This window comes from Melanostigma gelatinosum (genome assembly GCF_949748355.1).
Source record: "Melanostigma gelatinosum genome assembly, chromosome: 13".
Taxonomy (NCBI): domain Eukaryota; kingdom Metazoa; phylum Chordata; class Actinopteri; order Perciformes; family Zoarcidae; genus Melanostigma; species Melanostigma gelatinosum.
The window spans coordinates 12,495,965-12,520,071 of NC_136646.1; the positions used below are offsets into that span (position 1 = coordinate 12,495,965).

Below are 24,107 nucleotides of genomic sequence, written 5' to 3' on the forward strand. Positions count from 1 at the left end.
CATCAACATCAACCTTTATTTCTCAGCTCAGAAGGAAAATGAATATCTCTGTTGTACAGCTGCAAAGAAAGCGAATGCATTCTTATGCGCTGCCGTCTTTGTAAGAATGTAAGCAGTTGAATAATCCGGCTGTGTCACTGCCTGAGACATAAATCGCCAAGGACTGTGAGACACCCTGTAGGCAATTGGCTGTGAGACATGTTTTCTGCGCGTGTTGTTGTTGTGGTGTGGCACCGGAGTTAGTTCCTGCGGGAGGGTCGTATGCGTAGAGAACATTGCCACGCCGGAGAAGTAATGATGTCAAAGACGAGATGCTAACAGGCAGCGATGGATTCACGCTGCATTTAATAGACATATTAACCCCCTGCTGTCTGTGTGATTGAGTGGTGGAATGTCGCCCAGAGGAGAGGAAGGAGAAAGAGGCCCTGAAAGAGTTCATGTAGAGATGGATGAACGACGAAGCTAATCACACAGCGCTGTCACTCAGATGCTATTTAGAAGTAAAGAGAGACATGTGACTTAAAGAGTCACTGGAGACAGACACGATGGATGCACAGCTTGGACTAAAAGAAGATATACAACCATCATATAAACTAACAATGTCAATAAAATACTAAAAGGATAGTAACAGAGTTTTTATACAGTTTCTTTTATCCATTATTTATGCTGAATTTACAATGAAAGATAATAAAATACCAACTTCATTAAAAAGGAAATGAATTATAATTGTGTAGCAACACTGTCATGTCAAGTTGATCAGGCAATTAGCAGCATCGTCGGCTGTATAAGCCGGATGGCAACAGACACGTTGACATGTGAGTTTTCAAAATAGCACGAGACCCCAAACAGAGCTTCAAAGAGGCTGAAGCGGGAAAGAAATACCTTTTATACTGTTTTTAAAACAGTCTTTCTACTTTCAGAATCTGTACACCGAACATATGTGGTCAAACCGTGTTTTATGGTGAAGTATTTAATGCAAGGTTTCGACGTTGTAACCCGAGCTCTGTAAGCGCTGGTGGAGCGCTCTACCAAACTCCATGGGTCGTAATACTCCAATCACGAGCACGCGTTCTCCTCCTGAAACTTTGTGTAAGCATATGCCAATCAGGATGTGCTTATCCAAATAAGTGTGGACCGAGAACTGAAATATGCATATCTGCCTTATGGTTGAGGAGCTATTCCTGATTCACTTTGGATATGTTATCTTACTTTCTTTTGTCCTATAGGGCTAGAGCACAAAAGGTGACCACAGGGTACCGTTTACGTAAAAGTAGAAATGTATCAACAGCAAAATATACCATTTTTGGAGTGTCAAAAGTAAATGTACTCATAATGTAGCTGGCTGACCAGTGTTGTGTCATATTATCATATATTATATCATTTGATAAGCATTACTGATGTATAAAAATGCATGAGGCATTTTAATGTTGCAGCTGTTTGTGTATCAATCTGTGTTAAGTATCTGTTAACTAAAGCTGCCAGAGAACTGCTGTGAAAGAAACATTTGAAATTGAATGGGATAGAAGATATACAGTGCCAGAAAATGGTAATAATCACGCTAAGTACCTTGAAAATTGTGCTGCATTACTTGTAAATGGACTTGGTTCCATTCCACCGCTGCTTTAAACACAAAGCTTACAGCATCCCTCATGCATGCTGACGTCTTGTTCCCTTCTGATTTGTAGACACACACGCATGGCTATCGAGAGCCCAAGCCCACGGGCATGCACCCAGGCCGTGGTCCAAGCCGCATCAAATCACCGGAGTCTTCACCAGAGGCCAAATCTGTAGCGTATAATTAGCTTTTAATCAGCACCCTCATTCAGGCCAGCAGTAAAAGATTAGCCCAGCTTGGGCTCTGCTTAAAATAAGCATTCATCAATGTGTGTGAAAGCCTCTGACCCATCACATCCAATCATACACACACACACAATACCAAGCGCCCTCCCCGCTGTCCTCTCTCTTCCACTCCTGTCTCTAAAGCTCCTTTTTATTTCATCCTCTCTCTTCTCCTGTCTCATCTCTGAATTTGTTAACATTTTTCCGGGAATGTAGGTTCTGCCCGGATACATATACAGCAACTTCTGCTGCTGAAATACAGTTCATTGTTTGCCGGTGTGCAATGGCTTTCAGACGCACACCGACACGCGAGCCAAAACATAACACAGCAAGCCTGACCTTCATGACACCTTCTGTGCCTGGAGGGTCTATTTGGATAATCCAATATGGAGAATTTAAAGTGTGTGTCTTTATTTTAAAAAAAGCTGCTGGGGTTCGAGAGCGTAACATTTTAGATGAGCTTGTCGCGTCTAATCCCTGCCTCTCTCTGGGGTGAGCCGCAGCAGTTATGCCAGTAATGAAGTGCAGTGAGATGAAAGCCTTTTTAATGGGATTTAGTTAAACTGGGACACAAACCAGAAAGACAGGGAGGAAGAGAGGAAAACACTTCCTCGTCATCGCAGCCACCGCCATTGTTATGTATGCGTTACCGGCTCACCTGCTGTGATTATTTGATGAATGTGTGTGTCACCTCTCATTTCTATTAGTTATGATAAATGTCAATCAATGACACCCTGTTGTAAAATTGTAATCATATTGCTCATGGGGTTTTCATTTTCCTATTGTTAAATTTTTCCAATTAACTCGTTCATTTCCTCAGTCCTCGCTCTCAGCCCGCACAACTTCTGTTTGTCGAGAGTGAACAAGGAGTGACTTTGGTATGTATGTCGCAGGTTGAGTCGGCACATTGTGCGAGAATAAGTCTTTGGATGACAGGTTCAGGCTCTAACAGACACATTTACAGACACACAAACACACAGAGCACATCACAGCTGCATGAAAGCACCAAATGACCCAAACTAGTGTAAGGTACCTAACTTTTCCTCGAAATTCCATAAATGTTGCTGTTCTAAAAATGGAAATGATACGGGGGAAATACATGAGATTTTTTAATACAATTTTATTACATACTATTTTTTGGCTGGTTATATATGTAGTTGTCGGGACTGATGCAGGAAGTAGAACTTGGATTTGTGATTTGAGCTGTAGTTGCAGTGGATGGTTGGGAGGAAAATCAAACAGTGTGCCAGTCCGAGGTTTCAAATATTTTGCCTTCTAGTCAAGTTGTTGCTGCTTGTTCCAGTGTGACTGTGTGTGAAGAGCAGGATAAATAACAATTAAAAAAGCCTGGAATCTGAAAATGTGTTGTTGTGCCAAGAGAAGGGTTTTATAATCCATTTGAGCTGGTTTTCAGTCCAGAAAATAAACTGCTGAGGGGAGGTTTACCTTGGTCCCACACAGGTCACTAACCTTCAGCTCTTACAAACCGTGTTGCAACCATCATGTACCATTTCACCTAAGTTTGCCCTTTTCCATTGATAATTCACATATTTTGCACTATTTAAATGAGCAAACGTCTTTGTATTTTTACTGGAAATGTAACGTTTTGCAAGATCAGGAGGATTGCCTCGATGCAGACCTGTAATTTCAGTCTATAGGTGTGTGTATTTTCTAACGTATTTCTCTTTCTGACCATCCAGACGATCTGTGTTGGTGGATGTCAGTGGTTTTGTGTGCGATGTCTGGGCTGTCTACATATATTTGAGCATTCTTCAGGTCAGTTCACAGCTTCGAGGCCTTTGCATACCAAGTCGGTATTTGTCCTATGCGTTATCATCGGATACAAATTGTTATGTAAAAACACTTTGCACACGGAGTCTGATGAATTTCTATTTGTTGCCAAAATGTGCAATTCAAAACGAAACTGATTTTATTTTTTTTATAAATTTTTTATTGAACGACACGAGACAATATTAAGACAACACATAGACATAACAACAAGAGGATGACAAGAACAGTGGGATAAAAGCCAGCAAATATCATATAGTCAGTGTGTGCGTGTGTGTGTGTGTGTGTGTGTGTGTGTGAGAATGTCCTTGAGCCTTTTGAGATGGAGGGAAAAAATATATATAAAAATAATAATAATAAACAAAATTAAAAAAAATTAATAAAATGAAAAACGAAACTGATTGAATTACATGTGTGCAGTGGATTGCGCTCGTCCCAAACGAGGCTAATGACATTAGCGAGACGCTATCGCTCAGCTGCTGAGAGCACAATGACGACTGTCTGATCTTTCGAAAAATCCTTTGTTTTGCGACCATCCCTGATTCCAAGCTTTTCTGCAATCAGCTCCCACAATTTATCTTTAAATTCTGCATCTACTCTTTACTTTGTGCTTTGTGCTGGGAGACGAATGAACAAATTGAATCAGCTTATCAGATGCCATTTTGGACCGCGTTTGCACTTGCGTGGTCCAACAACTCTGAGGTTTTGGAAGAAAAAATACAGACTTTGGTGTGCAAAAGGCTTTCAGAAGTGTCACTACATACACCCTGTGACACTGCAGACGCAGCAAAATGGAATTTGCAGGAAACAAATCATTGTGAAACGGCTGTTGCGGCAAAGCGTTCAGCCTGTGAGAGCCAGTGTGTGTGACGAGTGGCGAGTCCAGCTTGCTGCAGCCAGCCAGCGATCCTGCTGCTGCTGCTGTGATGGGTTTGGCTCATGACCTCCTCGGGGCCGCGCTGCCTTACTGGCCCCCTGCCTATTGTTCTGTCAACAGCATCTGTTGGGCCTGATAACAGGATTAGACCAGCCCCCTATAGGCCTGCTGGAGCTAGCCTGGATTAGCCAGCAAGGCCTATGTTTTCATACGTGTGTGTGTGTGTGTGCTTGTGGATATACTATTAACTCAGAGTCAATCCCTTATATCCTGTCAGGGAACTTACACCACAGAAAAAGAGGCTGAAACAGATGTCTCTCATCCAGCAGATAAAACCTGATTTAATTGTTTCTACCATATTGTTCCTATTGTCAACATGATACCTTCCAGATCACTTCTAGCACAGAGAGCCTATCCTTAATGGGTTCACTGCAAGGATGGACATTTGTATTAAGAATGGGCTCTCAAGTGCAAAGTAAATCGGGCATTATTATCCCGACCAATGGATTGAAGGTTGTGTCAAGGTCCCGGAGTGTGTTGCTTATGAATATTACATGTTCCTCTCCAACTTCATTACACGCCGCCCTGGTTTTCCAGGTAATAAACAGTTTCCCGAGTCAGAGAAGCAGGCGTACAAATAAATCCATGGATTTGAATCCCACGGAAAGTAAAGCAGTGCGATAATGATCTCTTTCAAACCATTGTCTTGTTTGTTGTGGCACCTTCCAGAGTCATTTGTTAGAAAATCGGTGCAAAAGACAAGCCAACAAAGGCTCCTGACGGCCTTGGCACCCTGTAGGGATGAGCGAGGCACACAGGAAGGGTGCGATCCCAGAGTACACAGTGGGAATCTCACGGGAGCATGGCAACGACATCCCCAGGCTCCTCCCCCCCCCCCCCCCCCCTTGGGATACACAAACCCCCACCTCCCCTCACCATACCATTGGTATACCTGCCAAAGTGGTCGTGATCCTGTGACATTCCTGCCAAGCCCCACACCTGCTGATATGTTTGGTTCCACTTGACACGGGAATTTGGCTGCATTTTGGATGCAAGGTGGCAGACAGGTTCTCCGTTGCTTGCGAGACCTGGTTTACTGTGTGTGCCTTTTTCCACGTCTGTGTGTTTCAGCGTCGTATAAACAGATGAAACCTTTGGTGAAAAGAATTCGGAGCAATACCCTCAGTGGCTCAGAACAGAGTGTGAGAGAGAAGAGTAAATAAAGTAGTTGTCAGTCACGTACCACTCTGCATCTTCTCGTCCCCGCTCTGTCTCTCTAATCTGCATGCCTCTCCTTCCAGAGCTGTAATCAGGGGAAGGACCTCCAGCAGCTTAAATGATGGAGCTATTGTGCGGCTTCGTGTCATGACACACTATCATGCCCACAGTTCTTGCTCTCCATTACCTGCCATTTCTCTCCCTGCTCAGAATGACACGCACGTAGCCATGGAAATGATGCGAGACACATTTCACAGAAAAGCAGCTTTCCGGTTTCCTCCTCCGTCCCGGCTTGTCAGGGAGCTGCATTTAAAATGGCTGGCAGTCGCCACGCGGCAGTGCGGTGTTTGTTTGGCGCGTACCGTGTGTCACCGCGACTCGCTATGTCAGGCTGCACCAATCATTTCCCACCAGTCAGATGAATCAGACACTCTTCAGAGGAGGCCACTGGTCACCATGCCTTCATCTCATGTGTCCTAACACAAGCAGAGCTGATGAATGAGCCTGAGAAGCTGGAGGAGAGATGCGGTTTCTTTTTTTTCATCTCGCCTGGCCGCCCGATCCCCCCTCAGGCCAACCGGTCGCTCCACACATCGCCCACACATTCTCAGCTTGCGCAATATACAGCATGGACTATATTTTCATTTATAAAATATCAATCCTGCACGTGTGTGTACACTTTTCAGGTGAAAACCCTCCAAATACGTTCACATAGGTCATGTATCAAAGACGATATTCTGTCTGATGGATCTCTTCCTGAGAACATTGTTGTTGTTTTAATACACATTAAGTACTGACAGGAGGTCGGAAGAGACGTTTTCCTGTCGGGCTTATTTCCAGGTTATTTCCCCCAACGGGGACCATTAATCCAGTGCTTATGTTTCAGTCAAGGTTAGATATATTGCTCCCTGTTCAGCAGCCCAGTATCTTAGCAATTGCATTCATATCAGACAATTCACAATTCACGTCCAGTGCCAACGCAGGAAGTATCGGAGTGTCGTGCAGGAGACGTGAGTTGCACATTCACTTTTTTTTTTTAACTCTCATCAAAACCTTTTGTACCTCAGCTCTTTGCCAAAAGCATGCGCTGAGAAGCTCCAGTCGCTGCAACCCTGTACCGGTTTGATCCCTTCTTTAAATTAGATGATATTAGACTCATCCATGAAAGCAAAAGTAATCCAAGCCCTTAAGTGTTCATTGCCATGGTGAAACCTCTCAGAGTTTAAGCCTCAGTAACTCAGGGAGGGAAATTTTAAGCAACCCTTTTAGAAAACCTCCGTTGGGCAGCGACTTTCTCAGTCATGGATTCCTATCTGGAGCTCCTTACACACCAAAGTGGTTTTGGTATTGCAAACTACCTTCTGGTTTTGAGCATTGGGCAACCCCTCTATGAGTAAATGCTATTTTAATGAATAGAAAAGGGTTAGCAGTGTATGAAATGAATATATCGAGTTAGAATCAAGGTTGAGGCCCGCCTACATAAGAAAATGATTTCTTCCTCAGCCTGAGAGGCTGTACACAGAGCAACAAATGATCTGAGGTGAGAGATGGAGAGGAAACCAATCAATACTAACACTCCAACATCATTCTCAGACTGCCCTCTCTTCAAGCTAATTAATCAATAATAGTGAATTAATATTGTGAGAGCGCGGTGACATTATAGACTAATCTGCCCCCCCCCCCCTTCTGGTGTGAAGAGAGAGGGAGAGCGCTGTAAGGGCAGGCAGAGAGCTGCAGACGCTCAGTTTTGCAGTTTCCCTCTGCCTGCTGCTCTCTCCCTCCGCCCCCTGACGGAGCCCGTCTATCTGTGTATTGTCTCGCCATCACATTGACTCCTCGTCACTGCCTCGATCTATTATTCGGACTCTTCTGTGTGTCAGTCTCTCCTGCGCTCTGTTCCTCTCCACACTGTTAGCCTGTTTCTGTCAAACACTTTCTCATTCTGTGTCTCCTCGTCGGCCCCCCGCTCTTTATCCTCGACACTTGCTCTGTCTTATTGTAACAGGCATTTTATCATATGTAACCTCGCCTACCTCTGTGTGTGCACACACCTCAGGCGTGTGTCTGTCCTGGGTCTCCTTGATGAGGGAAGTGCAAAGCGCGCACACATACACACACACACACACACACACACACACACACACAGGTCCACGCCAGCATGAAAACCCACGCAAACAGATGGTGTGCAGGTGTAAGATGTGACATAGTCCAGATAACAGGCCACTGCCTCCTCCAGTCCACATTGCAATATGATACAGCCGAGGCTGGATTCCAGAAACGCAGCTCATTCTCTCGCTGTCCCTTCTGTTTTCCTTGTCCTTCCTCCGGTGGGTTTTTTTTGTGTCTATCTGCTAGTGTGCATGTGCTGTCTCTGGATAATCGGTCGTGTTTTGTGTTTTTGACCTGTAGCAAGGCAACTAGACAGCCTGCGCCATCCAAATAATGAAAATGAAATACAGTGTTTACCGGTTTTATGTTTCTTGGTTAGTCTGCAATTATTCTCTGATTATGCTCATTATAAACAGTTATGATTCATAACTCCTACCACAAACATACAGCTAGCTTCATGCACCATTATGCCCTTTGATATGACTCATACTTGTACTGTAGTGACACAGTTACGCATGCATACACACTGGATTTGCACAGAGGTGCTCACACACTGTTTTATTTGTGTGTGCGGGGGTTGCAGACTGCTCGGTCCAGTAGACCCCTCCCAGTCAGAGGGGAGCTGTCTCAGCGCGTCAGCATTAGACTCTCGTGGCACCCTCATCCGCCCCGACAGTCAGCCAAGGGAAATGATGGGACGTGAAACTGCCCACAGCAGCCATGTGACCCGCCGTGCAGGGACGAGCGGGCAGTCAGAAGGGGGGGGGGGGGGGGGGTGTTGGATGTGATGGGCAAAAACAGGGAGGCGGCAGGGTGATGCGTCCGCACAATAGCAGAGGCAGTAAGCATAGTTCAGATGGGACTCGCGACACCTTTGCACGCACACATGCACAGAACAGACAAATCTCACACACATGTACACAAAGACAAACACGCTCACACACAAGCGGTGACATTGGGTGGAGGGCCACCACTGCTGTGATATTTTATCCGGTTGAATGGCAGTGAAATGAATCTCAGCATGCCTGGCTGTAGACCTTTAGGATCGTGCTGTTGTCTTTAACTCCACATGTTTCTGCTGCCACAGCCAAACACGCACACACACACACAAACATGGACCCACACACCAATGCACACTGGTCTGTCCAATCAGAATGTGGCACAGACAAAGAAAGCAGCCACGACTGTGAGACTGTGAATACATAGACGGTGTAAAAAGCTGTTTAGTCTATTATGAACTGTCTACTCATGGTTGTTGTTCGTGAATGCTTTGTTGTTTGGTGAATGCAGCCAATATTGTATTCAAAAGGTAATATTAAGAAATATTAAAATGATTCAATACAAGACCAGCCATTTTAAGGAATATGCTTATATGTGTATAAAAATGTTTTTTATAGACACAATACTTGAACTTTGAATGGATGTTTTTTTCTTGGTATGCAGCTGGTCTGATCAACCGTTCAGTGATGTGTTTGATCATGTTTTTGTAGATGTTATTGAATTAGATCTCAATTCAAAATATGCCAAACCAAAAATGACATTTACATTTTTACCGACAGTTCCTCCTACCCAGTAAGATGAAATGATTTAATAAGAGGGCCTCTGTTTCTGGCTGTAGCGTCCGTCATTCAGGGTCTCCACAGACGGGGCAGAGTGAGGTTATGGGGCCGGGTGGAGCTCTAACTTGGTCTTGGTCCTGACCCTATAGCCCTTCACATTTATGGCCTTTTTTTACAGATTTCCCAGGCCTACCATCAGGTGCTTCAGACGGGGCAGAGTGAAACTCCAGTGTTTCTACTGGGCCATCCGTGGCTCAGTGCACATACCTTTCAGTGGATTTCTTTCCCCTCTCACCTTCAATATCCCCTCTCATCCCTTTAGATCAAACTGCATCTCAAAGATGTTTCTCCTCCCTGTGCCTCTTCTTCCTTACGCTGGCTGATGGTCTGCTTACACACAGTCACATTGTGTAAATCTCATGGAGAATGCTTTTTTGTAGAACTCAGTTTTTCAGCTGCAGTTTTGATGCGGGCGCACACAGTAACCACACTACAGCTGTGATGTCTCTCTGTGGCGGTTTCACGTGTAAATGATCCTCTAAAGCACAAAGCTTTGTGCACAAAAGTGCACGTTCAAACGCATGGCGATGTAACGCTCATCCTTACATCAAACAGATACACATGGTCAACACATGCAGGGGTTTAGCTGTCATAGTTTAGTGTCTAAGAGACGCCCACGGACCCTTCCTTGCTTTCACTTTACCTAAATAAATGCTAAATTGACCTTGCTGATTGTGAGGACGGTCACCAGCCACATTTATTATGGCTGTCAACTCTGAATAGCCTTATCTTCAGTGTACAAAGCAGCATTCTGCCACTGCAGTGACTCTGCTTTCCTTTATCTGAGTCGACGAGCACACTCGCTGCCTTATTGTATTATTTATTGGACCCGAAGACACAAGCTCTTCAAGGTGAACACCACCTAAATGTACAAATATGTTGGTGAGTGCTGTGACTTCACTATATTTTTATATGTACACTCTGACAACCAATATGTATTATCCCAAATTATTAGCCCTTTGTTTTTGCCTTGATTTGACTTATTACCATATCCAAATTAAATGAAAAAATTGGTTAACGAGTTTTTAATTTGTAGGCAGAAAAAGCTAGAAAATTGTAAGCACGTGTAGAGATTTACGTATTGTTCCTCTTCTTTTTTTTATACTTTCTAGAGCAGGGCGCTCTCATCTGTATGTGTGAACGTGACTCACCCTGCAGAAAGCAGAGAGAAAGAGTCTAATATGTGGTAATGTACAGCCTGGAGCCACTCCACTGATAATGAATAAGAGATAGATTTTTTTTTTTTTGGCCTCATTCAATGTAGCAACATGCACTGTAATCTTTTGTGTATTTTCCAAATGAGTCACATGGGAGCTCCACTCCAACCTGACAATACAGAGTAAAGCATCTAACAACATTGCATTTCAAGTCTAATATTTAACGCACGTTAAACGCATGTTAAACACAATTTAACGTGTGTAGGTTTACATTTCGGGACAATTCTGTTCGGGACATGTGCTGTGTCACTATTCTGCGTTCCCATCACTTATAGACGGCTCTGTTTGGGACTGTCTGAGCTTGGGGAAGTGGCTCAGAGCTGCACTTTATCGGAGGAGGGGAACTTCTTTCCCATGTGCAGCAACACGGAATGAATTCACATTACAGTTTGGAGTACCAAGGCAGTAATTAAGGCATAAAATACAATCCAGCATTATTCACTTGCTGTACAGCATTAGTCACTGTCTTCCATTCAGTCAAAGCGCCCGGTTATTCTTGGCAGCAGTTACGTCAGTGTGACTGAAGACGCCCTTGTGTTTCCTTTTCCACTTGAAGCACGAAGCGGACATTAGGATTCCCACCTGCCTTTCCGTTGCCCTCAGCCAGCAGTTTCCCATCTCTGTTTCACTCTCTCTCACCTCCTCCTCATCTCGCTCCCCTCCTTCATCTTCCACTTGTGAAACCAAGGCAAGGCAACGAAACACATTGATGATTTATTTATGTTGGGGAACCCATCTTCCCCTCTTTCCTTACAACTCTCTTCTCCTCCGTGATGCACAGACTTTTGCTCTGTCTCCTCTTGTTGTTGTCTGTCTGTGAAACCACATTTGACAGTAATGCTAAATGTCCTCTCTCCTGTTGTGATGGGATGAGGAATGTGCAGGTGGAAGAGCTCTCTCTCTCATAACTGATTTATAGATCAACTATTTAAAGAACAGTGTCTGGGTTGCCAGGCTGTTTAAAAAAAGCCCTCTTCCAGCATAACTTCCTTCGTCATTTAATCCAGCTCTTTAATCCAGCATGCCCATCACCACTTGCATTCTGTAAAACAGCTGAACAGCATCAAAATCCATTTATTAACAAGTTATTACTGAAACGCTGCAGATGTGATGGATTATTACAACTATCTGAAAAGACAAAGGAGGAGGGTGTATTCCTGCGTTGTAAATGTTGCATTAATAACCCGTTAATACATGTGCTCTGCAGCTCCTTTACAGGTAAGTAGTGGTGAATAAAATAATGGCGGAGGACAACTGGGTTTTTCCTCAACCAAATGTTGTTCTTACCAATGGACTGTTTCTTATTCATGAATCAACGATAAATGATTTGTTAAACATTTTAAACGGTTTGTTTCGAGACGGTTTGTTTTGTTTCTCTTGGGGTCCAATTGACATAAAACCTACACAATGTCACTATGGTTAACATACTGTATGTTTCTTTTTGTCACGCAAAAGCCAAACATATTTGAAAGACACATACAGAGCCCAGAAAACATGAACGATTTAATTATTTGGTAACGAAGCTTCATGGTCACCTCTGTATTTATCACTTTCATCAATTGTGTCCCGTTTGTGGCAGAGGGAAGTTACCAAGTCAAAGCTTTTCTACATGTTAGGTTTTAAAAAAGGTCAGAAGAAGAGAAAAAAAATAGGTAACGGATCAAATATATATTTTTGCAATTATTTTGATCCTTTTTACACGTGTGGCAGTGGGGGTGTGTGGGACCCCAAACGATGAGGACGAAAACCCAATCTCAACAAAACACAGGGATAAAGCGAACTCGAACTCTATCCAACTTCTCATTCCTCATTTGAAATAATGCTTGTTGCAACAGTCATACATCTTTCAGGGGCACACATGAGTAATGTGCAAGTTGACCAACAAGATAATCACCTAAAACACACCCCGTTAGAGTTGCCTTCAGGTGCTGTTATATATAAGTGGACATCTTACGCTGTCACCCTTCAGCATCTTTCTTGTCCGCCCATCTTCAAATTACTTTCGCTGCTCACAGTCCGCCCCGCTAAGTCCTCCTCCAACCTCCTGTCAGTCTTTTTCTGTCACTTAGTTCGTTAGTCTCTCTGTCAGTCAGTCAGCCGGCCGAGCCGTCACGCTCCGAGGGTCTTCACGCCCAATGCTCTTCAATTCATTGGTTTGTTTGTCAGAGAAAGAGGGTGAGAGAAGTGTGGGAAGGTTTTGGTCTAGTGAGGAAAAATATATATATATATGCCAATGAAGTAAGCTAATTGCTGGAGGGACTGAGAGAAAGGGAGACAGATGTCAATTTAGAGAGTGAGAGCTCAGCTTAGTGTCAGCTTTTCTAAAAGAAGTGTGAGAAAGAGAAGTCAGAATGTGCAGAGTTTACTTTTAGACAAAGATGTTACTTTACATTGAGAGAGGAAGAGCGAGAGAGAGGGCTGATGGTTTAGAGAGAAAGGGGTGAGACTGAAATCTGTTAGTTTAGAGAGGGGTGGGACTGAGAGAGCGAGAAAGGAAAATTGTTAGTTTAGAGCGAGAGAGTCGGGGAGAAAGATAGATGACTGTTCGCCTTGTGTGCTGCTGCCAGTCATTACCTCGCCGGGCCTCAGCGGCAGGTTGGCAGCACCAGCTCTAATTGAGGAGGCCGGTGGCTTGGAACAGCAGAGAAAGAGGCAGGGCGAGCTCTCCTCTTTGATGGCTCATAAATGACCCTGTCACTCATTACACCCTGGCATGTGGTTGGGATAAAAATACAAAAAAAACACCATTTCCAAAGTAATTTGAATTTGTCACAAGTTCCTGTACAAGCAGAAGCTCATAAAGCCCGGCTGTGTACATGTTCAACATTTAGTTGTATGTATGGTGAATGTCCAGATGACTTCTGTGCAATGTTGTTTGCTTGCAGAATAAAGAACATAATCTTCAGCTATGCATCAATATCCATTCAAAGCCAGAGGAGTGGCAACAGCATGTTTAGTGAACCACACACCTCCCCAACCCCCATTCCCGCACTCTCATACGCACACGCTCATCAAACACAGCTGTGTCACTTTCATCACGCTCTTACTTTTTCCTGCCGCATATTGGGAAAACAAAAAGGTGGACATTGGGAAGCAGTCACGCCATGACAGGTATTGATCAGGCTGCTGCTGAGAGACAGCGAGATGAGCCTCACATCAGCACCAGGGAGAGAGAGAGAGGGCTTCTGGGGATGTGTTGCCATCTGTTAATGACTAAAGCAAGTTGGGATATGTGAGGAGAATGTGGGCAAAAGAGGGGGAGGTGGAGGTGGGTGGGAGGATGTCGTAGAGATGCCCAGATGCCACCGCTAAAAAGATGTCACACGGCATTAGTCTCGCACGGCGCTGTCATCTTCTCAGGTGAGGGCAGCTATCTCCATATTCCGCACTTCCTCTTCCTTCCTCCCCCTCAGGTCTCGTGTCCCCGCTGTCACGCTATCCCGGAGCACCCAACAGCTCCCCGCCACTCTCTCCCACCCATCCACCCCCAACCAACCGTGGCGACTGCGCCGGCACGCAACAGCAAAACACACACACTGCATGATAATCACAAGCCGCTCACCTCTTCTGCAGTGTCCACCTTACCCTCACCATCCTCAAAATCACATATGCGGTGTAAACAGACATCTACGTTTCTCTACATCCGTCACATTTATCACAAATCTTGTGATTCATTTCTCGTATTGAAATCCAGCATTGAATCCTGTTTGTGATTGCAGACATAAAACACAAGAATACACAATTTCGTAAGAGTTGAGGGTGACTGCTTGACCTTCTCTACTCCCCAGGGTCTAGTCCTCGTCACCATATGTACTGTGCTCTCAGCTACTCAGTAAATACCGTTCGTTTTAACAAAGTCCACCAGCGTTAGCTGCAGATTCCTCATCACTCTCACGAAGAGAAACGATCACGTTGGAGATTATTTTGTGCTGACCTGACATGCATTACAGTACTTGCAATACATGGCAACTTGAAATAAGCCAGTATATTTTACCATGACACAGTTTTAAAGAGTGTCCAACTATCACAGTCTCTCAGCTGAACAGCGTGAACAATATGAACTGTATGTGGCATTACTTAACAGTTTTCTTCCTTCTTGGCAAATCTTGCTTTAGCTGTTTTTTAAGAATAACACAATTTTAAGTCAACTTTTGAAGTTAAGGCAAGTTTATTTGTAAAGCACATTTCAACAACAAGGTAATTCAAAGTGCTTCACATAAAACCATTAAAAGCATCAAAACACAAGGCAAAAGAAAAGGAGATTTAAAAACAATTAAGAACATTCATTGCATTCAAACATTTTTTTTTTTTTATTAAAAAAATTAAAAAAAATAAAAAACAGTGTAAGAAATAAAATACAGTAGTAAAATTCAGAAATGCAGGAAATTGATTAATATATTAATTGAATGTGGTTCAATTAAAGGCAGCAGCAAACAGAAAGGTCTTCAATCTTGATTTAAATGAGCTGAGGGTCTCAGCAGACCTGCAGCTTTCTGGGACTTTGTTCCAGATATGTGGAGCAGAAAAACTGAACGCTGCTTCTCCATGTTTAGTTCTGACTCTGGGAACAGAAAGTAGACCGGTCCCAGACGACCTGAGGGGTCGGATGGTTCATAAGGTAGCAGCAGATCGGAGATGTATTTTGGCCCTAAACCATTCAGTGCTTTGTAAACTAACAGCAGGATTTTAAAGTCAATTCTTTGTTGGACAGGAAGCCAGTGCAAAGACCTCAGAACTGGAGTGATGTGGTCCACCCTCCTGGTCTTAGTGAGGACTCGAGCGGCAGCGTTCTCAATCAGCTGCAGCTTTCTGACGGACTTTTTACAGAGACCTGTAAACACACCGTTACAGTAGTCCAGTCTGCTGAAGATAAATGCGTGGACAAGTTTTTCCAAATCCTGTTGAGACATAAGTCCTCTAATCCTTGATATATTCTTCAGGTGATAGTAGGCTGATTTTGTAATTGTCTTGATATGGCTGTTCAGGTTGAGGTCTGAATCCATAACTACACCTAGATTTCTGGCTGAGCGGTGATTTTCAATTGTTCATCCTTGGTACCAAAAGCAATTACTTCTGTTTTATCTTTGTTTAATTGAAGAACATTCTGGCACATCCAGTTGTTGATTTGTTCAATGCAGTTACCCAGCCCTTGTATGGGATTATAGTCCCCTGCTGTTATGTAGATTTGTGTGTCGTCTGCATAATTATGATAACACACTTGAATTTGAAGTTATACTACAATAATGCCTGGGATATGTTCCCTGGCAACATTGTAGCAAGTGGGACATGTATGCGCTGCATGTGAGTCATAGGGATCCCGGTGGGCATTTCAAAGTGCAGGACTTTGACACCAGAGACATCGACTTGTGGCAAGTTTAGGCAACAAAAGCAGCTTTTGGTTAAGGTTACAGAAAGACTGTGGTAACCCAGTAGCATTATGATTTACTCATCAAAAGATGGTACTTCTAGATGTTTGTAGATTAGTAATGGTGCAGAGGTAATATGGCCCACGTATTACAACTCCACTGGAGTGACCGTCTTTTAACATACAGAACAAATCGGTTGGAACAAATCGTCTTGGCTGAGGCTGACTGATGTAAAGCTGGGAGCCAATCCCGTGTTTGTAATTAGCCCCGGCTCTGGTGTGCCAGCCAGCCGACCGACGGTTGGCATGAGGCAGCAGCACAGCTGCACCAGTGTCCTTCACTCTGCCCCAGGGGAGAGTCTCCGGGTCCATTGCTGCCTCTGTGAATGGCAAGAAACAGAACCCTGGATCGGAGGGGGAAAGGTAGCTCACACCCCATGTAACACTCTGTCAGGAGCAATATTTCATGTTTAAATCAGCAATCTGATCTCTACCACCCCTCACTGCCGCCACGCTCCACTTTCACACTTGCAGTGTGAAACCCTGTGGAGCAGCACTCTCACTACACAATAACAAACTGACTGATAAACGGCATAATGAGTAGGTTATTGATATGCAAGTATGAAATTAGAACATTCCAATGCACAATGGAGACGGCAGATGAATCATGATTAATTCTGGTTGCACAGTGCATGTCGGGAGCAATCGAGACACATTTTTGAAGGCCCTTTCCCCCACGATGACATGATCACAGCAGCACCAGCAGGCATTTTTGCCAAACCAGCAAAAGAGGGAAAAGAGCAGCAAGAGATAAAGGCAGAGAAAGACAGAGTGAGAGGCAAGTGTACGATTAGATGGATACACAGTTTGAGGAGAGGAGAGAGATGGAGAGAGGAGGAAGGAGAAGAAATGGGGAAAGAAGGGGAAATGAACTAAGAGCTGGAGAGAGGCAGATAGGGAGCAATTTAATGCTGCAATGAAGTTCCTGATAGCACCCTGGGAGATGTGCTTTGGAGTAGCTCCAGGACAGCTTAGCATTGCACCGACGCTCTTAACCGTTTGAACAAATAGAAATTTAATACGAGCAGGCTCTCTGTGCTCTCGAGCCAATTCTGAATCCCCCGAATATGTGTCAGCTCCACCAAATTATGCATCGACAAGAAGAGACACAAAGGAGGAGCAGACTGGCAAGAGAGATGGCTGAGAGAAACCATCACTCGCAGTCATTCTCCCGGCGCTCTCCCTCACACACTGACGTGCACGCATGCAAGCTACATTGACAAGTGCACACACATCATCCTTATGAGAGCACAAATGGAAACCTGTCTCAGAAAATATTCTTTTCTTCTTTCCCTTAATGTTTACAGTGCTGCTATCATGCTTCTGCCACCTGAAGCCGCTGGATGCTTCCCACTGCACCTCTTTTTCTTTCCCCACTCTCTTCTTTGGCTGCATGGCGGGGCAAACGTATCTCTTGAACATCAGTTACAGTGCTGACCTGTGAAACAGTAAGTTTGACAAGAGGGCTAATGTGGTGACAAGTTGTAAAGGTATGAAGACTGTGGGGGGGGGGGGGGGGGGGGGGGGTGAAAGCAGCTCATTTTTCCATCTGTGCATTCCTGTCAAGATAAAAAAAAAGGTGCCCACTGAGAGGAGGAGGGAGAAAGAGGTAAGACTATGAGGAAGGGATGACAAGGAGAGAGAGAGAGAGAGAGAGAGAGAGAGAGAGAGAGAGAGAGAGAGAGAGAGAGAGAGAGAGAGAGAGAGAGAGAGAGAGAGAGAGAGAGAGAGAGAGAGAGAGAGAGAGAGAGAGAGAGAGAGAGAGAGAGAGAGAGAAGGAACAGGCAATTACACGCAGCCCCTCTCCATCAGACCCATTCCTCGCCTCCTTCAGGCCAAGCGGAGCAGCAGCACGAGCAATAGGATTTAACTGAGGATAACGCGCAGCAATAGGATCTGAGATTTCTCGGGGATTGGACGCCAAAGACGGAGGAAAAAAAGGATATAGTATCGCAACGAAATAGTTGCCATTACAGAGACAAGAGAGGGGGAAAAGTCAATCTGAATCGACTCCGATAGATTCCGTGGCTCTTTACAACTACAGGACGCCTTTCGGTTCGCACCTGTGCGTCGTGCATGTCCTCTTTCTCTGGGGATAAAAGTGCGTAACATTTCTACCGTTTTTACGCACGGCGACACGCCGAGCTGGAGAGACTCGGATACGGTCCTGGACGCACGATGCTGATCGGTGAGTGTTCAATACTCCACTCGAATGTTCTTATTCGCCCTAAACTAAAGTATCTGCCATTAAAACACATCAATAAGAGGAACAGGCGGACTGAAAGTCGCTGTCAGGAATATTAGAAATACTGATGAAATTAATCGGGCGCGCATGCTGCGCGTTCAAAAAGAGTCGTTTTATGATGGCATTTTGAGCGGAATGTATCAATACTTTCGGTCATGTAGTCCTTTACACGTCACTGTAATGGTCACTGCAGAATTGAATCTGTATCGATCCAGTTTTATGAAGCTCCGAAATAGATCCCGATATCCAAATGTGCGCGTCCTGCGGAGTTACGGACACCTGAGCCTCCTTAGTCCTTCTCATCCCCCTATAGCTGAAAGTTTATTCTTATATTGGGAAAATAGAGCATATGGATTTGGCAAATTAATAATGAGAATGGTGAATTTGTCTCTTCTGAAAAGTGAGAAAGTCGGAAAGCATCCGGACTGCCGATAGTAGGCCTATCTGACCTGCATGTCACCTGTGCTCGAAATGGAATTTAACGACCACCTCGATGAGAAAATAATCAGCAAATTTATATTTACGTTCAACATTGATAGTGATAGAATTATTGTCTGTTAAATCAGAACTGATTTTTGTGAAACAGGTTAGGAGTTTATGCGCAGAGGATGACAGAACAGCGCGATGTGTAAAGGATATTTCCTTTTTGGAATATTTTTGCATCTTTTCGTGATAACATATCGAGTCAACGACGTGCTTCTAAAGTAATGGTTTTACACTTATTTATTTCACAGAGAGACTTCAGACAGTTCATTTGTTTTTATTCATAAGATTGATCAACATGCCTTGACGTATTAAAGTAGTGAGGTTTCCTACCGGTGGAGTAAAACAATCTTGACTGTATTCGAAACTTTTGATTTGATTAATTTGGCATCGCTGACAATGAGAAAAAAAGACCCAGTAAATCCAGAATAGGGAACTTCTTCACTTCGTTTGCATAATGAACTCCATCTCATCTCTGATTATATCGGAGAATGAAGGTGTACATTTATCTGTGTGAGCTAAATTGAGGGATGGAGCTACTTAACCTTCTCTTTCTTTCTCCCTCCAACCAATTCTCATCGGGCTCGGAGCATTGAGCCGTTTCGTACATTTCAGCGTAGAAAGAAATAGAAGAGCGAATTTAAAAATGTGAAAATCACGAGATTATTACAAAGGTCTTAAGGGAATACGCTGATAGTTGTGCTTACTGATTTGTAATGGTTATATACTCACTCAGAGAAAAACACACGGGTGCACCAGGCCGCTGGATGTGATGGATCTGGCTATGTGAGATTGTGGGGTGCTTTGAGATCTCGGTGCTCTTAAAATGGCTTCGGCACATGTGGGCCAATGACTCATGCAAATGGATGCCACATTAGCATTTCTCCAGATATGTACTCCTCCCAAACGCCACTTCCCAATCCCTCCGCCAGTGAGCGTGGATGTATACGCGCGACACCAAAGCCTCCAGTGTTGAGGTGTTTCACTGAAATGCTGTCTTGTGCTCTCCCTCTCGCCCTTTCAGTCAGCTCATAAAAGCTCTAATGTCAAGTGGAGCCCTAACAGGCCTTTGTCTTGAGCTGATTTCAGGATGGCCATTATGTCGTCTTAAAAGGCACTTGGTGGCTCACAGGGGAGCTCTGTGGCTGCATCAGCTTCTTCTCAGTACCAGATAACAGTTACTTGACGACGACGGCCATGATCGTTCACCGTGTTGTTGCCTTCTGAGAGACAGGGCTCCGTTCCTATTCAGTGTTGACTTGAGGAGGAAAAAGAACTGGTGGTGGGGGATCAACCATGTCTCACTTTAGCCATCCGTCCGTGACCCCCCACCGCCTGCAGGCAGGAGACAGGTTGTGGGGCTGTGGGAGGGCCGATTATAGGCCTGTCCCTCTGGGAGTGCGTGCCATTCCTCCTCTTCCACCCCTTTTTTTATCTGCAGGATCTGAGGTGTGTGTGTGTGTGTGTGTGTGTGTGTGTGTGTGGAGGTGGGGGGGGTGGTTGGGAATGCAGACGGGGTTAATCTCTGCTAAACAGGGTCCCGAGCTTGATCAGAACTAATTTTTACATTTTTATTTTATTTTTATTTTATTCTTTAACATTTTTTATTCACTCTGTGTATGTAATTTATTGACCGTAGGGTCACATTGTGTTTTTTATGCTTTTAAATGTCTGCTCTGTTAAGCACTTTGTGATAGTACTGTCTGTGAAAAGCGCTATATAAATAAAATGCATTCATTCATTCATTCATAATTACAGGGGGTTAGGGTTACAGTCCGAGACCGTAGGGGGCTGGGACTGGCACATCCTGAAAGCTGGGCTGTGACAGATTGATGAAAATAAGTACAACGGCAATGAAAAGTAGTGTTGTTTCTAGAGATAGACGAGCGTAATGATAGCGTACAGACCAAACAGGCAGTTCTCAGGCGTCTGTGTCCGCTTGCCCTTGGTTCCAGTTTAAATGTGTAGAGGCTGGAGGGGTTCCCAAGCAGCAGTGGGCAGCAATAGCACGTCTGTTTGAAGCGGTTGTGCAGGTGGCGGGGGGGAGGGGGGGGGGGGGGGTGTAAATGAGGGAGTTAATTAAAAGGCCGCACTGTTGCACTGAGGGTTTTGCTCCACTTCCCACCAACTCCACATCTGCACCATCGGCCTCTCAGACGAACACGCTCTTCCTCGAGTGTGTGATTTGCTTTGGTCTCTCGGGTTAAAGCAGCTGTGGGCCTGTGTGTGTGTGTGTGTGTGTGTGTGCGTGTGTCTCTGTGCACATGCAGGCAAAAGCAAAGTGTGAGAGGCAATGAGACATTATGATGGATGGATCTCCTGAGCCTCCTGTCTCTTTGTTCATCCCTCGTGAGCCAGAGGGATGAAGGTGGCAGCTCTCCAGCTCCTGCTCCTGCTCAACCCATTTCAACCTTCTCTCTCTCACTCAAACACACACACACACACACACACACACACACACACACACACATGCACACACACGGCAGAGACAAATAACCCACTGCTCTATTAGCTCAGCAAACACCTCACCTCAAATGACAAATATGTAGTCACACTGACTTTTTTATTTTTCATTAGCTCTGCTCCCATTAGTCTGTGTCATCTCAGTAAAGACTCCTGTGAGAGTGAGAGGAATGTCTCGAACTACCACTAACTGTATGATATATTATTTCATACTTATTGTTTCTCATCTCACTGCATTTTATATGCTGTCCCACTGGTGTAAGGTTCTCTTCCACTTTTATGCAGTCGTCGATGCATGCGTGTGGCTCTGTTTCACTTTAATGTGCCAGTCAGCCATTGCTTCCAGGAAACAGGAACAGTGGGACGTGTTATCACTCCAACACTTTTTTAAAGTCCTGCTGTAGTCACTGTTCTTGATCTTGTTGTATCTCTCCCTGTAGAGATCAGTCCAGGAGGTGATGTGAGTTTTAAAGGAGGATTCCATTCATCGACGCTCTCACAATGTTGTATGTCATCAACCTCTGATGCTCAGTGAATTTCCAGGAGTCGTTTCGTGATTAAGTGCTGGTATTCGAGCGAGAGACTAACCTTCAATACTTATAATAAGTGTCTGAAGCACATTGTCTTTTGAGGTTGTTGTGGAAAAATAACAATATCTGACTCTCTGATGGATTTCTTTCTGGATAAAAAGTCTTCTGTTAAAGCTTTTTTTTGCGTGAATTTTATTCAGAAGGGCTCGGAGAGCAGGGTGAGTGGGTGCACTGATGCAGAGACACTAATTAAACCCGTCTACACGGACCTGCCGGCGCCTTTCAGACAGGTCAAAGGTCAGCAAATAACAGAGGTCACAAGTTAATGAAGCTGGCGAAACATGACCTATTCAGTGCTAGTTTTCCCTGATCTCCATAGATATTCATGAGATCCCTTTTTTAGTTTTCACACGCACACTTGTATGGTCTTTGTAGTGGTGGAGGCCATTGTTGTAGTCCAACCACCTGAAACGAGACAATGTCATGACAAGGACCAGAGTGCTTTTGCACGTACAGCGTTTGTATGCACAGTTTGTATGTGTCCCTTTCTGGCCTTGGGGGGGGGGGGGGGGTTGGGGGGAGGCTTGTGTGTGAGTGAGAGTTCAAGTAATTTCACTGAAGTGACAGCATGGGTTTGATTGGCCCGCCTGCTGGAGTGAAGGCTCGTGGATGCTGAGAGCTGCAGGCATACGTGAGGCCCAGCGGGAGCTCTGACAACATGAGAAATGGTCCCGCGCTGCACTCGGCAACAAAACCTCACCACTTAGCCTCTCTTACCCCGGGTGCTAAGGCTAAAGATGGAGACCTTGAAGGGAAGCAGCAGCACATCATCTCCCGGTGCTGTGTGTGTGTGTGTGTGTGTGTGTTTTTCTGCCCTTGTGAATTCATTGGTCTTTAGCAGGTAAGGCAGCTTCTAACTGAAATGGGGACGACTTCTCCTCCACTTCATTCTCTGACCTCGACCTAAATGATTGAGAGAAGAGTTAAAGGCTGTTGACAGCGACAGACTAGACTGAAGGATGAGAAGTATAGCGCATAAAGAAAAGAGAGAGACAGAGAGAGCGCTAGAAGCTCAGACTGGTTGAAATAGAAAGGATTGAAACTTAAAGGGAATATAACTTGAATATAAACTCTCTTGTGGTTCTCAGTTCTCGCACCGTCTCAAGTGCATTCGTAAGTCATCATACCAGACGATATGTGACCACCCCGGCTCTCTAAGCAGGAGGAGGATCAGCAGCTGAGAAAGTAACAAAAGACATTGATTTTACAGTCAACTCCAGCCATCAGAACCTGGTGCCCTGCAGCGATCTGCAATACTCCAGGGTCCAATGTGCATAACAGAGTGCAGCTAGTGTGTAAATGGTGGTACGTGTAAACGGAAGACTCGGTGATCCAGCTCTAATGGCCGTCTTTGCTGCACCTCTTTGTTAGTCATCGGGATGCTGACCTACGCCTGCACTGCACGCCATCTCAGGAGCGTTTAACAGCTCGCCGCCCGCCGGATTAATTACAGTGGCTGTGAATTAATGTCTGATCCTTGTACTACAGTACACACAAGCAATAATGTATGGAAAGTATTGTAAACATAATAAAGGCTCTATTCACACACAAAAGACAAACTAATGAGCTGCTGAACCACCGGAAATCTGTATTGTTATCGCTCATAAATTGATCAACAGCCCCGTTAATAAACCTAGATATACCGGCACTTAAAAACCAAATGTAGGTTATTCATGTTTTCTGTAAAGTTTTGTTTACAGCAGCTGTAATCAGCAGTAAAAACTACATAAAAATGAAATAGGTCAGTTGAGAAACAATAAAATCTTAAATAATGTATGTGAATAGACTTCACAAGATTAAGGCTTGTACGAAATGCATAATTGATTCGAAAAATGCAATCACAATACATAAATTATCGTGTACATTTTTTGCACACAAACACACACAAAAAGTAGATCTCAGCATTGAATTGCTGTGCCTATAAACAACAATTGAATATGCATACATCAATTGACAAAATGCAATCACCAAAGCATATGGTTTGCATTTTCCGTGCACAAGCAAACACAAGATGCAATCCCCAATATAAATAGTAAGCATTTTCTGTACACACACACACACACACACACACACACACACACAGGAACACATACAAATTGGCAGAGCTTGTGCACAGCAGAACACACTTCGCCAATTTATGATACACATCAATCAAATGAAAAACCACAAATGCAAATATAGAAATTCTGGCAGGCATTTCTTTTTTTTGTTCAAGCAGACGCACATTTCAATGC

At 44.3% G+C, this 24,107-nt stretch overlaps 1 protein-coding gene across 3 annotated transcripts in view; it reads left to right on the forward strand.

Annotated features, from left to right (window-relative positions):
• znf385c (zinc finger protein 385C) overlaps positions 1 to 24,107 on the forward strand; it is a 113,701-nt gene that overhangs the window by 52,184 nt on the left and 37,410 nt on the right. Inside the window, exon 1 of one of the 3 annotated variants that reach the window (XM_079281366.1) lies at positions 18,143 to 18,280. The exons of the other annotated variants lie outside the window; for them this stretch is intronic. Coding sequence (XP_079137492.1) covers positions 18,271 to 18,280 — 10 coding nt within the window. The 5' untranslated portion in view covers positions 18,143 to 18,270. Of the gene's footprint in view, positions 1 to 18,142; positions 18,281 to 24,107 lie in introns of those variants that run through there. 3 annotated transcript variants of the gene reach the window in all.